The sequence below is a fragment of the Ochotona curzoniae genome, unplaced genomic scaffold (assembly GCF_017591425.1).
Source record: "Ochotona curzoniae isolate NIBS_2020 unplaced genomic scaffold, NIBS_Ocur_1.0 contig_64, whole genome shotgun sequence".
In the NCBI taxonomy this organism is placed as follows: Eukaryota; Metazoa; Chordata; class Mammalia; order Lagomorpha; family Ochotonidae; genus Ochotona; species Ochotona curzoniae.
In genome coordinates, this window is record NW_024466502.1 from 23,180,977 (window position 1) to 23,197,433 (window position 16,457).

At 36.0% G+C, this 16,457-nt stretch overlaps 1 protein-coding gene across 2 annotated transcripts in view; it reads left to right on the forward strand.

Moving 5' to 3' along the window:
• MYCBP2 (MYC binding protein 2) overlaps nucleotides 1–16,457 on the forward strand; it is a 208,949-nt gene that overhangs the window by 166,599 nt on the left and 25,893 nt on the right. Inside the window, exons 57-66 of one of the 2 annotated variants that reach the window (XM_040991268.1) lie at nucleotides 334–503; nucleotides 1,586–1,830; nucleotides 3,688–3,855; nucleotides 7,546–7,703; nucleotides 8,659–8,858; nucleotides 9,463–9,612; nucleotides 12,444–12,604; nucleotides 13,145–13,301; nucleotides 13,468–13,692; nucleotides 16,011–16,076. In XM_040991268.1, the coding sequence (XP_040847202.1) occupies nucleotides 334–503; nucleotides 1,586–1,830; nucleotides 3,688–3,855; nucleotides 7,546–7,703; nucleotides 8,659–8,858; nucleotides 9,463–9,612; nucleotides 12,444–12,604; nucleotides 13,145–13,301; nucleotides 13,468–13,692; nucleotides 16,011–16,076 (1,700 nt within the window). The remainder of the gene's footprint in view (nucleotides 1–333; nucleotides 504–1,585; nucleotides 1,831–3,687; nucleotides 3,856–7,545; nucleotides 7,704–8,658; nucleotides 8,859–9,462; nucleotides 9,613–12,443; nucleotides 12,605–13,144; nucleotides 13,302–13,467; nucleotides 13,693–16,010; nucleotides 16,077–16,457) is intronic. The other variant, XM_040991267.1, reaches the window with a different exon arrangement.

The window sequence follows — 16,457 nt, forward strand, 5'->3', positions numbered from 1 at the left end:
TGAAATATTTAAGAAGTATGTGGTTATACAGAATCTCTTGTGCTTTTGTTTAGTTGCATTAACATATGTAAGTAGATCTACACATAAACTCCTGTCATATATTTCTTTTGGTAAGCCATATAGAAATAGACTACCTCTGATATTTTTAGCACTATTTAATTGCTATTCAATAAAGTGTGTTTTTTTTTTCTGAAATAGACTGAGAGATAAGTGTCAGACACCTGCTTGAATAGTTTGCTAATTTTATAAGGTAATTCTGTCATTGATGTTTAAGTAGTAAGACTGAAATGATTAAGGATACTCAGAGTGTTCAATCTATTTTTTTATTTCAAGGCTGTGGCCGGTATGCTGGTGGACAAGGCTACAATAGCATTGGGCATTTTTGTGGAGGATGGGCTGGAAATTGTGGTGATGGTGGCATAGGAGGAAGCACTTGGTATCTGGTTTGTGATCGCTGCAGAGAAAAATACCTTCGTGAAAAACAGGCTGCTGCAAGGGAGAAGGTATTGTTTCATCCAGGGCTATTCTGTTAATGATTTGGCTGTACCTTATTTTTAAAAAGTAAAATAAACTTTCCTTATGATCGTATTACTACAGTAGTTAATTCCATGTGGTGGTGTTTAAAATCAGCTTGTATGGCAGAAATATTTAATGTCTGTGCTCGGTCAGCTGTTTTCAGTTTTTAAAAAGGAATTATTGCTTGGGACAGGAGCTTCAGACAAAGTAAGACACCAAATGTTTGTCATGTAAGTGTTGGTTGTGCATCTTCACATCTACATCTTTCTCCCTTGACCTCCCTCTTCACTCTTACTCCTTTGTTTTCCTCCTATTCTGTCTTTTCTTTCCTGATATATTTTTACACTGTAGGACTCATGGAAACCCTAGATCATACTCATTAAGTCAACATTCAATTGAATAATTTTGCTACGAACACATAGATTACTTAATTGAGAAAGAAGTACACACTGATTGCGTAATTGAGAAAGAAGTAGGTGGGGGATTGTATTTTGAATTGGGATGTTTGGTGCAGCAAATACATTGCCACCTGAGACGTCAGCATCCCATGTTGGATGCCTGAGTTGAGTCCTCAGCTTCTGATGCAGCTCTCTGCTCAGTATACTTTGGGAGGCCACAAGTAAAGGATGGCTCAAGTACTCTTGGGTCCCTGCCACCCATGTGGGAAACTTAAATTGAAATCTAAGCCCATGGCTTCAGCCTGGCCCAGAATCAGCTGCTGTAAGTATTTAAGTAGCAAACCAGCAGATGGAAGATCTCTGTCTCTCACTCTCTCTGCATCTTCCAAATAAAATGAAAAAACATAAGCAGGTTTGTAAAGCCATTACATTTGCATTTGAATAAATTTTAAATTTTCTCAAAAGAATGTGTGCTTTGTATGAAAAGAAATGTGGTTTATGTTCAATATAAAAGAATTTTCAGCTCATTAGAAGAATGAAAAAATATTTTTGCAAATGACCATCCTTATTTCAAAATAGTTATATAAGTAATTTCTTTTATTAAAATCAAATATTTATCTTAAAAAATTAATGTTAATCTGAAGTAGGATATGATCGCCTCTCTTTGCCAGGTGAAACAATCAAGGAGAAAGCCAATGCAAGTCAAGACCCCTCGTGCCTTACCCACGATGGAAGCTCACCAGGTGATTAAAGCCAACGCACTCTTCTTGCTGTCCTTGAGCAGTGCAGCCGAGCCGAGCATTCTCTGTTACCATCCTGCAAAGCCATTCCAGTCCCAGCTGCCCAGCGTCAAAGAAGGCATTTCTGAGGATATTCCTGTGAAAATGCCTTGTCTCTACCTGCAGACATTAGCTAGGTAATAAGACTTGGTTATTTATTCTGTCACCTTTGGTTTAAGAACTACTAATGATTAGTAACATGTGAAGGTATTTCACTGTTTGCACTGAATATTTACACCACATAATACATATTGCACAATAAAGAAACTTTGGGAATTTATGTTTTTAGTTACTTTGACTTGCCTGTAACGGCAGAGTCTATACCTCATGATAGTATTAAAAAATAGAAATACATTGTTGGTCTGTGTTATTATTAAAACAAAATGCATCTTAGAAAATAAGACTCTTAAGTAAACTATTCAATTTTAAAGACCATTAATAATGAGAAATGCCAAAGTAGAAATTACTCAATTTTTGTGTATTTAAATGAGCATCAGCTGGATACCAGCGTTGCTCTAGATCCTTAAGATACTAAGAAGAAACCTAGTTTCTGTGTGCTTACACTGATGAGAAAATAGACATGTTGGTGAAACATTTAAAAAATCATGTGCATGTATGCTATGCTGTTAGGTCAGAAAAGGGTAAATCCCTGTATCTTCCCAAACAAATCTGGAAGGATTTCCCAAGAGAGTCTGAATTTAGTTTTTGAAGAATCTAGAGTTTTAAAGGTTAAGCATAAATCCATCAAGCAGTTTATGGGTGGAAAGCAGTTCCTGGAAGAGCAACTCAAATGAATGAAGACACAAATGAATGAACATGAACTTATGTGCCAGGTAGTGTGGGTCTCTATAGCCCTGCTGAATTTGAAATGTACACCAAAGGCAGAGGAAATAGTGGAAGCATTTTTAATGGAGAAGTGCATGGACTAGCTTGAGATAATGTTGTAGAAACTAATGTGGAGCTGAGTAAAGAGGAGCCTGTTCATCATGTTTTGTTTGCTTGGACTGGGATGATGCAGCCTGTCATTTTCATGCAGTATTCACTGACCTTCCCTAATATCCTTTCTTATAACAAATGCAGATGTTTTTCTTCAGCTAACAGATGAAGGCCTGTAAATATTAGCTGCTGACCTGGCTTTTTAACCAACAGTTCCCAGTTCAGAAAGTGTTCTCTTTGTGTAGCAGGGCTTTATGATTTGTTTTGTTTTGTTTTTGTTTTATAAATGTAGTACTTACTGTTAGGACAAAATGAATGAGAATCAAATATGAGAGTGGAAGACTAAGTGCATTTGAGACCAAGGTGGAACTCATTAGGCATGCCAGATGCACTGGACTTTGGCTTCTCACAGATCACTCAGTGGGCTTCAGTTGCAACACTTTGTTGCAGTTTGAAAAGCAAAATCAAATTGTAAAACATGGATAAAATTATACCATAATTATAGAGTTTATTTTTAGTTCTCTGGAGAATGTACAGCCCCTCTCCTGATTCATGAAACATTTCATATATCCAGTATTTTTCAAATTTGACTCTTGTGTCTTTATCCAAAAAAACAACTGCCTGTATTTCAATAGTCCATGGAAAAGATATTATCATAAGCCAAGATAATAACGAATGAGAACAGAGAATAGCTTTTAAGAAGTAGCATATTATTACAGGCTGTAGTTTAGGAACCAAGCCCAATACAACATTGAAATATTTTAGGTTAAGCAACTGGATAGTTGATAGGATCATTCGTTGGAGAACTAGAAGATGAAAAGTTGCTGAACGGAAACAAAACAAGTTCAGCTTTAGATTTGAAACTAGGTAGTACCTGTAGTCTCTGTGTGTAAAACTGTCAGACTTTTCTTCTCACCTGCCTACATTTATGATTATTTTAATACTTTACCTTTAATTATAAGTTTACATCTGCTGCTTTTCCTTTTACGAAGGTAATTAAAAATGGATGTACTTGTATTATCATCATACTTTAAGTTATTGGGTTTGATTTAATGCAGGCATCATCATGAAAATTTTGTGGGTTATCAAGATGACAACCTTTTCCAAGATGAAATGAGATATCTGCGTTCAACATCCGTACCTGCCCCATACATATCAGTAACTCCTGATGCAGCTCCTAATGTGTTTGAAGAGCCAGAGAGCAATATGAAGTCTATGCCACCAAGGTATTTTAGTTCTCTCCTCTCTGTTAAATAGCCAGGGTTTGGTGGAAGAAGGACTTTGGACGTGAAAAGAATGCTCTGGAAATTCTTATGTCCTTCCATGTCAGAAAGGACATTGAGTAAGCTCTACTAACTGTTGTAACAGGAAGGAAAATCATATACATATGTGAATAAGGTAAGGTCTTTGATGAGAGAGATTGGTTGGAGAGCATCACCAATGAAATAATAAATCACACTGTCTGGTTTCATGTAAATTACTACTGTAGTAAGTCAGTGTCAGGAAAGGTTGCTAGGCAATGCTTCAAGGTTTCATAGGAGAAGTAGCACTGGAAATAAGTCTTAAGCATCTTGAATTAATACTTACAGTGTCTCTACACTTAAGTATGATGGTGCCAGGGTAAAGAAGTCATTGAACAGAAGCGTGCATGTGGAATGCACAATGTAGACCCTACAGAAACTTTTGAAAGAAGAATGACGTAATGGAAATGAAAAGATACTCTCATGGTGTCAACAAGAAAGCCAGCACATTTAATCAAAGATTTCAGCGAGGTTCGTCAAATTGGATTATATTGGCAATGGTTGCCAAAAAAAGATACAAATAAAGAAAATACTTTACCGGAAAAATCAAAGTGATTTGTTGGCTAACTGTATGGTGGGAAAATTTAAGATAACATGAAGATTTCAGGCATGAAAAAACCATGAGCATGCTGTAATTGTGGAAGACATTTGCAGAAGGAAGAACATGGTTAATAAAATATGCTCTTTTGTTAGTATTGTGCAGTTAAAATTATAGACTTGTGTAAAAACTATTTTAGCAAACATAACATAACTTGTATATTCCAGTGTGTGGTTTTGAATGCTTGGTACTTTCTTTCCACCCATGCAAATTGCTTAACACTTTTTTAAAGCTGCTCTTGACATTTGCTCCAAGGAGAACAATAGTCTTTAATATCTTTGAAGATTGTGAAGTTTCTCTAACAGAGCTAGAGTTTTAAAAGAGAGACATTTTTGAAATGAATATGGCCAAGTATGATTCATCAGGCTATAATTACCCTTCAGTATCAGTATCTTGCAGCATGCACTTCTAGGTTAGAATAATGAAAGTTACATGGGGGAGAGTCTCATGCCAAGCAACCACAGCATTTTAAGAAACTGTAAAAATCAAGAAAAATGATTGATTCCATGCTCCAGTATGTTACCATAAATTGTGAAATAAAAAATGTGGCAAGGAAAAGAAACAACTTTGTGACCTACTTTTGCATCATCTGTAATAGCATACTGAGAAATCAAGTAGCTCCCACAGTCAAGAAAAATAGATTGAGATAATGAAAACACCAGGAAAACTCAAGGTGGAATCCTGATTCCAAGAGATTATAACAATTGAAATAAAGATGTGGAAAACCAATTCAGTATAACTCGTAACTTTGAAGACAATACTGTTTATCTGAAGTCATGCTATGAAAGAGTACCCAAAAAATGAAAGTGTTAAATCTTCAGATTAAAAAGAAATTTTTACAGCAAGTGTCTGTAATAAATATTGTGAATTATTGAAACTTCAAGAAAAAAATCAGAATTTTTAAAGTATATGAGCGAAGAAAACCAAGTCATCTTGAAAAAGGAAAATTAGGCTGAATTGAAATGTTTTTATAATAACTGAATTATAAAAACAAATAATATTTCTGCAGCTCCCCTCAAGAAGGAAGCCCTACTTCTGGAAGTTTTACTCAGTAGCAGATACATTGAAATATGAAAGATCTTGAGCATCAGCACACATGCCCATACAAAGTTAAGAAAAATCTAAAGAAAAAAAATTACCACAAAAATCTGTGATTATTGAATTAATCAAAATATTGAACAACTGATAAAACACATGCAAAAGAGTGCACAGTAGGATGGGCATAGTTGAGTAGGTTGTGCTATCACTTCGGAAGCCTGCATCCCTCATCAGAGTGCTAATTCAGGGCCCAGCTGTTCCTCCTCCAACCTACGTTTGTGGTGTGAATCTTGGGAGGCAGCGGATGCTGGCTTTTGTCCTTGTGTCCCCACCACACTTGAGAGTTCCTAGCCCCTTCCTTTAGCCTAGCTCTAGGCTGTTGTCAATAAACCAGTGAATGGAAAACATCTCTCCCCCTGCCCTTCACTCTCCTGTTCCCTGTTCTTCCTCTCCCTCCCTTCCAAGTAGATCAACATATTTAAAAGTGTCAACAGTATGTTATGAAAATATAATAGTACCAGAGCACATAAGTATAATATTCACAAAGTCCTGAAGAAACTGAGCCAAGTATTTGTATTGGCCAAATTGAGACATTCTCAAGCATACAATGATTCAGAAAATGTAACACCTCTGAACCATTCCTGAAAAGAAAAAAAACTGTTTTGACAAACTCAAGTTTTTAAAAGTGATAATTAATCCATTGGAGTAGTCGGCCAGCTGTGATTTTTGCTTCCTGACTAACTCTTGCTGGTTGCTGTCTGGCAGTGTTGGTAGGAACACAGCTGGACTGTACTCAGCTGCTTTCTTACTGAGGAGAAGCCATGAATGCTGGTACACCCACAGTACCCTAGACCCTGCAACTCTACCGACCAGAGGGAATCATCCAGCCCATGGTAGCCTGGGTTGAGTTAACAGATGTCTTTTCTTCCTGCATTGAGTTTTCTTATGTTGCTTGCATTTTTTCACAACCATTATCACATTTATAAGAACAAGGCATTTTTTAATTTGGTAGAAATCTTTTGAAAGCAGAACAAATATCTGTCTTATAGTAACACCATGTGTGAAGTGAATTTATTTACTATACCTTTACATTCTAGTAGTTCTGGATCCAAACAGCCCAAACTGACACCCAGGTACATTTATTTGTGAGCATTTAATCTGTTAAGAATTTGCATAAGCTAAAAGAGATGGTGAGTAAAGAATGCAATCTGTTAGTTTGCTACTTATTAGGAAATGATTGAGATCTTACCGAGGGCGATAGGATTTCATACCTGGCTGTGAATGGTGGAAAGGTAGTAGAAGGGCCTGCAGTACGCAAGATGAGCAAAATGTTTCAGTTTGGAATTGGAATGAGTTAGCACAAAACACATGAAAGGATTGGTTTATAAATTTTCCTTAGAGGCAAACGATTCATATTTCTCTTTCGGAAAGGTGCATTCATTGATGTTTCTGTACTGAGTTATACTTAGATGAAAATCACTAAGTTGTGTAATAGAATGTGAGCCTACTATTAAATTGATTTCAGAACTTGATTTGTCACCTCTTGTTGCACTTTGATTTAGCCATGCTCTGAACAGGGCTCAGGGCAGTACTTTCCAAGAATGTGAAACCTATTAATACATTCGAGTACCACAAGAAAAACGAGCTTTCTGTTTTATTCAGTTTTAGGATCTGCATATCCATTTCCTCTCTCTTTGGGGTACTTACAATTGTACTTCCAGACATGTGAATTCACCTCAGTGCTTTTGATTCTAGAAGTTAACATAACTGTTTTAAACCACAGCTCAAATGTAGTTCTGAAATGAATCGAAATGTTGCTGCATTTTCTGATTTTGAAAGAGCTTGTCAAGCTGACTTGAGTTTGTTTCTCAACATGACATATACATTCTCATATTTGACCACTCTGTTATAAAGTAGGTATGATGACACTTAAGTCTTTTTCCCCAAGTTTTCAGCTGTTAATCTTGTTCTGTCTGCAGTTTGGAAACTAGTCCCATAACTGACACTGATCTTGCAAAGAGAACTGTATTCCAAAGGTCCTACTCAGTTGTTGCTTCTGAATATGATAAACAGCATTCCATCTTACCTGCGCGAGTTAAAGCCATTCCTAGGAGGCGAGTTAACAGCGGAGACACGGGTAAGTAGACAGATCCTACTGCTACAAATTAAAAAGAGGTTTTATTTGCAGATGTTTTTCCAAATTAACTTTGGAAGAAAAAGGAATGCATTGATTTTTAATTCTTGATAGACATTTCTTCTCTGTTACACAGCCATAAATGTACCATTCTAAATTTTGCTTCCGGTGAAAGAGCTGGCGCTTGTTCCAGAATAAATTGGCCTTTAAATTTTACTTGTTAGGTATCAGTGCTGTATGTTGCTACCATTATTTCAGCCAGTAAGTTTCAGTGAACTTGCAGTGCCGGTGACTTACACACTCACAATAGACCATGTAATGCTTGAAGCACACAGCACCTGAATAATTATTAAAATGAGGATAGAAGAAGCACTTAATCAGTATAAAAGTAATATGATCTGGGCCAGTTATTATCAACAAGCCCTGACTGGGTTGGGGGGTTAGCTGCAGGAATAATGAAAAATTTAAAATAACATGATGAGGATGGTCATTTTATAGACCACATACTAAAGTTTCACTTGGCCCATAGATCATGAGGAGATTAGGTTGACGATCAAAGAACTTAAAGAAAAATATTAAGCATCACCCTGTGATTTATATACTTTCATTCATCAAATGTTTTTGACCTCTTATAGTAGTATCTCTTATTTAGAATACGATAACAATGAGATTTGGGGTCCACTTAGGATAGTATAAATCTAAAGGTTTTAGAGCCTTTTAAAAAGTGTTAACTCTGAATTGAAACTGACCTCTATAATGTGATAGTTCTATGACTGTAGAAAAATAAGATACTTAATCTTATACCTAATTTCTTCCTCGATGAAAATTTGAATTGCTGTGATTTATGACATTTGCAAAGAAAAAAGAGGAGTACTCTAAAGTGAATAAGCTAATCTTTGCTATCTTCATAATCACAAGCAGTACCTGATAACATTAATTTTCTTTTTTTTTTAATTAGAAGTTGGTTCTTCCCTCTTGAGACATCCATCTCCTGAGCTTTCCCGGCTAATCTCAGCCCACAGCTCTCTTTCTAAAGGAGAACGAAATTTCCAGTGGCCAGTTTTAGCTTTTGTTATACAGCATCATGATCTAGAAGGTCTTGAAATAGCAATGAAACAAGCATTAAGGAAATCTGCTTGTCGAGTTTTTGCAATGGAGGTATGAATACATTAATGGAATTACTATGTCATTGATCATGTAAGTTGTATTGATTCTATAAGCATTTAAAGATGCCACTTTTGTACAAAACATAAATTGCGTTAAATGAAAAGACATAGCTCTTCAATTATAAATGTATCCAAAATAACTTACCTATACTTCAAATCTTTAAAAATATTAGGATTGCTGTATATCACAAACCTTTATACAGTAAGTCCTTTTTATTATGAATTTGATAAGTAACTTCATTGATGAGAATGAATGAAATGCAGTGAAGTAAATGATATAGATACCTGTAGATGTAAAACTTGAGAAACAGTCCTTGTTAAACCTAAATGCAAGTTGAAAAAATTTCTCAAGTAAATTAAGCAAAAAAAACCAAAAAAATGGTTTCAAATGGAATTTGGAGCTGTGTGTGCTCTTTTGTTGTTAAAAACAGCAATACTGGACATGTCCAGTTCAACGAATTTTTAGATCTTCTAGTATATTTCCTTGAAACACTTGGTTCAAGTGTTTCAGCCCATTTCTAAGTGAGAAAATGTCTATTTTTTTTTAAGTCATGGATATTTTGCTAATTTGATTCACTTAATAATCATTTATTTAGGCTTTCAACTGGCTTCTGTGTAATGTCATCCAAACAACTTCTCTCCATGATATTCTGTGGCATTTTGTGGCATCACTGACTCCTGCTCCAGTGGAGCCGGAGGAGGAAGAGGAGGAAGAAAATAAAACAAGCAAAGAAAATGCAGAGCAAGTAAGTTTTAGTTTTTCTTATTTTCATAGAAGTTAAATAGTATGCATGCAGATAGTATAGTAATATGCATAGAGATATTCACATATTGTCAAACATGAAAGCAAGGATAGCGTTTCAGTACTCTGGGTAAAGAATTAGCTTTCTGTATTTTGTGAAAGTTCTATTTGTAGCAAAAAATCTACAAATAGATTATGCCACTTTTATGAATATCTGTCAGGTTTGTGTGAGTGAAATAATCGATACATACAAGTTGATTTTGCAAAGGAAATTGAAGACACCTAAACAATTATTCTAAAATGAACTAATGAAATAAACTGGTATTTCATTCCCCAGAACACGATTCAGATAGATAGTGTATGTTACATGTCTAATAAGTAAGTTCTCCTCAGCATGTTTAGAATCTGGGATAGTGTAGTAGAAATTGCCGTGAATGAAGGCTTTAAGTTGACTGTGGCAGCCAGTGGACATCGGGAGGGTTGCTTCACCTTGGGATTGGCGAAATCAACAGCATTTCAGAACTATTTAAATCATTTGATTAGAACCCTCAGAACATGCACTAGAGTAGGATTCTGGGTTGATTTGGGTGGTGGTTCCCCGTCCCTGGGTAATGGGTCATTTTGTAGGGTAGGTGTGGCTTCCCCATTTTTCTCTCTGCCTCCCACAGAGACAAGAAGAATTGGAGAATTAAGGAACAATGATTTTACGCACTTTCCCCTGATTATTGATCTTTCCCACCCTGGTCAACACTGTAATCACCATTAAATAAATAAAATAAATTTAATTAAATTGTCAGTGGGGTACCTAAGTGGCTATCGGGACAGGGAGATTTGTTTTTATGATATTCTTATATACCTTTTCTGTGTTTTACTATGATATAAATTCCCTGCTCAAAAAAAAATCCGTATTTTGCTATGATATAAAACTCCCATCTGAAATGAGAAACCCAACATGAAACCTACATCTATGAAATAGATGCTTTATGCCTAAGCAGATATACTTCAGTTGGGCAAGTCTTAGATACTTTAAAATTTATTTCATGTACAAAATTACTGGACATAATTAAAATGACTATTATCAGTCTCTGAGATCAGTAACCTGTGATATAAATTTTACATACTATTTGAACCAAAAAAGGAGAAGCAATTTCTTCAGATCGGGTGAAGAAAGCTAGGTTCCTACATGAGAGTACTTTGAAAAGTTTATAAGAAATTAAATGAAAAGATAAGTTTAATATAAAAATATTTTTAAATCTATTAATATAAGTGATATTCAAAAATCTCCAAAAATGTGGGTTATAAAAAAAATATTAAACATGAATTTCAAACATTTTGTGTCGAACTAAACTTACTTTATTTCAATTCCCACAAACTTGAAATACCCTTGGAAGTACATACTGCAGACTAGGTTTTGGTGATGATACGTACAAGATTCCCTCAAGAAAGGCAGCAGCACAAAGACTGAAATGTGGGTTTGAGTTCTAACAAGGTCAATCATGTGATTGGGAACTTTTTAATGGAAAGAAAGGCATTGTTGTGGTTACATAGACTGGAGTAGTTGAAACAGCTTCTGTCTTTTAGTGGTAATTTTTTCCTAACTGACCAACCACTATTTTCTGCATAAAACCTCTGAGAGTTTATAAATCAGTTACAGCCTTCAGTTATTTTTTTACCTATACTTTGTATCTAAGTGGAAATATCTTATTTCTGCTGCACAAATTAGCTGATAAATTTGCCTTGAATTTCTGTCTTAGAAGGATACCTGAATGTAAGAACTGCATGTGTTAGAGATTGGATCCACTTGGGCCAGAACTCCTGCATTGGTCAACTGGCCTGGAAATCACTGCCATCTTTGGCTCCACTTCCACAGTGGTGCCACATCCTCTGCACACACGCGCGCGCGCCTGTGTGTGTGTGTGTTCCTACCTCCTCCCCCTTGACTGCATGACTTGCTTAGCTCTTGTAGTTGTGTGCCTTTTATGAGCCTTGTTTTAACACATACCTGCTTTGTTTTCTGTGAAGCTCCAGTTTCAGTTAACCAGTTAATTTTTTGTCAGTTTCTTGATGCCAAGAAGTCTCCCCTCTCTAAAAATTTGTAGTGTTCTTTTAGTTTTCCATCATAAATTTTAGTTCATATATAATAACAGTTTGTGGAGGATCAACCCCAGTTTGACTTTCAGAGCTGTGGTCCATAAGCCTAAGAAGTATACCTGAATGCATATACACATGGATTCATTCTAGTAATGGATTTATGAGAACACCAGAATTGATACCATTTATTGTATTTATTTTATTTGCTGATGGATTTGTCACTATCCCCTTTTCCTTAAAAAATAAGGTAAACATAGCTAATTAATCTTTGTGTATTGTATATAGGTTAGTCTTGCTATTTATTTTTTGTAAATTTATAATATAAAGCTTTTACTTATTTAATGGTTTATTTTTATATTTGAAAGGAAGAACAATAGAAAAAGAGACAGAGAGATAGACCAGCTTTCCTTATAATGGTTTACTCCCCAAACAGCCACCATAACTGAAGGCAGGAACTAGGAACACCATCCTGATCTCCCACATGGGTGGCAGGGGCTCAAATACATGACCCATCCTCTATAACCTCCCAGGTTCATGTTACCAGGAAGCTAAATCAGGGGTCGAGTAGCCAGAACTTTAACAAGCAGACTGATATGAAATGCTGGCATCACAAACATCATCTTAACACCCTGTGCCACAATTCTAGCCCCTACATAATTTTTTTTAAATATACATACAGTTTTTGTGAGGGAAGTTTTCTTCCAGCACAGAATCTGAAAAGTTTGCTTTCCTTGTCTGTCTCAGGAGAAAGATACTAGAGTCTGTGAACATCCGCTGTCAGATATAGTGATTGCAGGTGAAGCCGCTCATCCCCTACCGCATACATTCCATCGTCTACTTCAGACTATCTCCGATCTCATGATGTCTCTCCCCAGTGGCAGCTCATTGCAGCAAATGGCCCTGAGGTAAATTGGTATTGAAGTGTAGCAGATACACCGGGTGAAAGATTTTGGGTAGAATAAAAAGTACTGAATTACCAAAAAACCTCTCTAAATAAGGACAAAGAGTCCTTATGTTATATATCTCCCATTTATTTATGGAATATTTAGATTGATGAAGTAGTTGGGCTTAACACATTCCTGATGAATAAGACCAATAGAAGCAAGTTTTTTTTGTCCCTGTTGATATTTTTAAAGTGTAAGATGCATCACACCCTAATGAATAAGTATGAAATTTCCAGATTCATAAATTGAGTTGATTTTGTAGCATTGATTTTCATATATTTAAAATGTATAAATTTTAAAACTTACCTTGTTCTGAAGAAACTGTCTTTATTCCTAAAAAACAGATCAAACAGTACCAGTTTTGTACCCAAGGTTTTGAAATGTTTATTTTTTACTAAAACATTGTCTGGAAATATGAACTATATAGTAGACTGTTACTGAAGAATCCCTTAAAATTTTCTGGAAACCTTGTCATACACTGCTTATGTATCACCTTCCTAGATGCTGGAGCCTCAAGTTCAAGCAATCTGATCATCAGTTCCTCCACCAGAGCAATGTCTTCCATCACATCAACAACATTTTGTCAAAATCAGATGATGGGGACAGTGAGGAGAGCTTCAGCATCAGCATACAGTCTGGCTTTGAAGCTATGAGTCAGGTCAGCCTTTTGACTGTCTGATTTTTTGTTCCGTTATTTGTTAATCGTGTATCACAGAGGAATGGTTAACTTACTCATTAACACATTGATTCCTATTTTTGGCTCTGATGTCATGGAAGGTGTCTGTTTAGGTATGGATAAATATATATTCTTTTGTTTCTTACAGGAATTATGCATAGTAATGTGTTTAAAGGACTTAACCAGCATTGTTGACATAAAAACTTCAAGCCGACCTGCCATGATTGGCAGTTTGACAGATGGATCCACAGAAACCTTTTGGGAGTCAGGAGATGAAGACAAAAACAAAACTAAAAATATCACCATAAACTGTGTAAAAGGAATCAATGCCCGCTATGTGTCTGTTCACGTGGACAATTCCAGAGACCTTGGGGTAAGAACAGAAAGCTAATGTATGGCTCAGTCAGTTTTCAGGCCTTTAGGAATCATATCCTCTCATTTCTTTATTTTGTTAGAAAATTTTTTCATAAAGCTATATTTTCAACAATATAAATACACACATCAAACATTTCTTTTTATAAATGTTAGTTGCCATGCAAAATAGAGAATGTGTAGTAGTTTTGTTTCTGGATTTCTCTTATTGCACTTAGCCTGATATCCTCTAGTTGCATCTGTTTTCCTGCAAATGGGAGAATGCCATTATTTTTTATATTATATACTATTTTATATATATTATGCTATGTACTATTTCATTGTGTATATATATGACGTTTTCTTTGTTCATCTGATATATGCCTTTGCTGATTACATATTTTGGCTACTGTGAACAGTTTTGCTGTAAACATGCTGTTAGAGGTATGTCTTTGATACAATATGCTCATCCCTTTTGGTAGTGGGATTGCTGGATCATGTGGCATGTCTCTTTTTAGTTTTTCTTAAGATATTTCAATACCACTTTCCATAGTGGCTACACTAATTTACATTTCCACCAACAGTATACAAATGTTCCCCTTTCTCCACATGCTCACATCAATATTTGTTACTCTTTTCTGCTTGGGATTTTTGCCACTCTGACAGGGATAAGGTTATCACTTGTGGTTTTGATTTGTGTTTCTTTGATGATTAGTGATGTCACATGTGCTTTTTTCTGAGCTTAGAAAAACATTGATCACCGATGGGGCCATTGTATAATACCAATAGGAAGGAAGGGAGGAACTGAGGGAGGGAGAGGCAGGAAGGGATAGACCAAGGAAGGAAAAGAAAGAAAAACATAGAAGGAAAAAAAAAAAGACAATCTACGCTAAGCAAAATGCAATGACTTCATGATTTCTACGTCTGTAGCTTTCCTTCAGCCTATTCCTGGGTTGGAAACTTACGCTGAAACTCTCCCCCAGTCTCTTAAACACAGGAAAGAAATCCCCTCTGGCATAACTCTGCTATAAATTTTCTGTCCCCTTTGCAAGGTTCCTTTTTGTATGACTCTGCTGATACATTGACCTGTTTTGTTATTAGCTTGAACTTTCTGACTCCCATTTCTCCTGGGAGAAAGTAGTTGCTGGACCAACTACTTTCATGATTTGTATGCTCCATAGCCTCAGTCTAAGTATTTCAACTAAATTCAGTGCTTTTTGATAAAAGGTAGTAAACAAGGAGAATCTGGTTTGCAGTTCGAGCCCTGCTTGTTGTCTACAGGAATCTCTAACTCCTGTCCATTGGTGCAGATTGAATTCTTCCCTTGGATTTGATAAGATAAAGGGATATAGTTATTCTAATATTAAAACCTCATGGCTCTTCTGCCTCAAGAATTTCAGTTGGTACAAATACCAGAAATTGAAGTCTAGTCATCCAAAACATTTTAGGACTCACTGCTGAGATCCAAGTTATATTTAATTTGTGGTGCCTTTTAAGCCAGGACATATTTTCCCCCAGAACAGTGACTAGATTCAACTGAACATTTTTGACTTAGAGATTATCTTCACAGCATTCATTTTAAGAAAGTATGTAAGCTGTTATTTCCTTTCAGGAGTCTGTGTAGGTCCTCCTCAAGCCTGTTTTACTATTTCTCAGTGTGCCTCATATAGTACCTTACACATGACATTTTCATCAGCCTGTAATACTCATTGAATAAGTGTTTTCAGGAATAGGTTAGTCAATTGACTGAGGTGCTTCTCATGAAACTTATTCAACACTAAAATTTCTGCCTTAACTACCAACACAACTTTTTTTTTCCAGCTTTTGAGAAGGTGTTGAGCTTCTGGTTAATACTTACGATTTCCATTTATGTTGCTCTCTCTAGTTTGGCAAGCAACTTGAGGATGATTTCATATCTTTTTTCTAGATATATAAAGTAGCCTGGGTATATTGTGACACTCAAAAATATTTCTTTAAGTCACCCTGCTTTCTTTTTCCTTTTTAAAGTCATGGGAATATAGCAACAAGAGGGCTGTGTGAGTGGTAGGCCAAATGATTAAAAGGCTTTATGAAAACAGAGAATTGAATGTCGAGGCTTTAAGAGAGGGAGTATGAAACTGTAATGGAGCAGCTGGAGAAAGGTTGAAATTTTATACTTACAATGCGGTTTACAAGAATGGGGAAAGACTACAATTTTAGGAATTGTGGTTAATTGGACAAAAATTGTGGAGTCAATTAGGAATGACTATGAAGAGTTGCTGTGGATTGGAAGGTTGTAAGAAATCTAAAGTTCTGAAGCAGGAGTATGGCATCATAACTATTTTGAATTGTCTGTTTTAGAACAAAGTTACCTCAATGACCTTCTTAACTGGCAAAGCAGTTGAAGATTTGTGCAGAATAAAGCAGGTAATTGAAATTTTGTCATTAAATGACTTGTTACCTCGAAAGAAGAATCCTCTCAGCCTCTGTTGGCACATTACCAAAGTACTGGTATGAATAATCCATTGCAAAGCACTAAACTAGCAAATGCTCCACGTGTAGGAACAGTAGCTACCATCCCTGTGCTAGACATTCTAGCTGCAACTGTCTTTCTCTAGTAATGAGCTATTATATTGTGCGTACACTCTTCCACCCTCCTCTTCACACAGAGACTTGGGGTGGCTTTAAAATTCATCACAGATCAAATTCACAACACCTTAGTTCACCTACACTTCCGGTTAAAATAGGCTGTGTCCTAGTCTGAAAAACCTCTTTTACAGCATTGCAGCCATAGCTACGCTGCAAGTA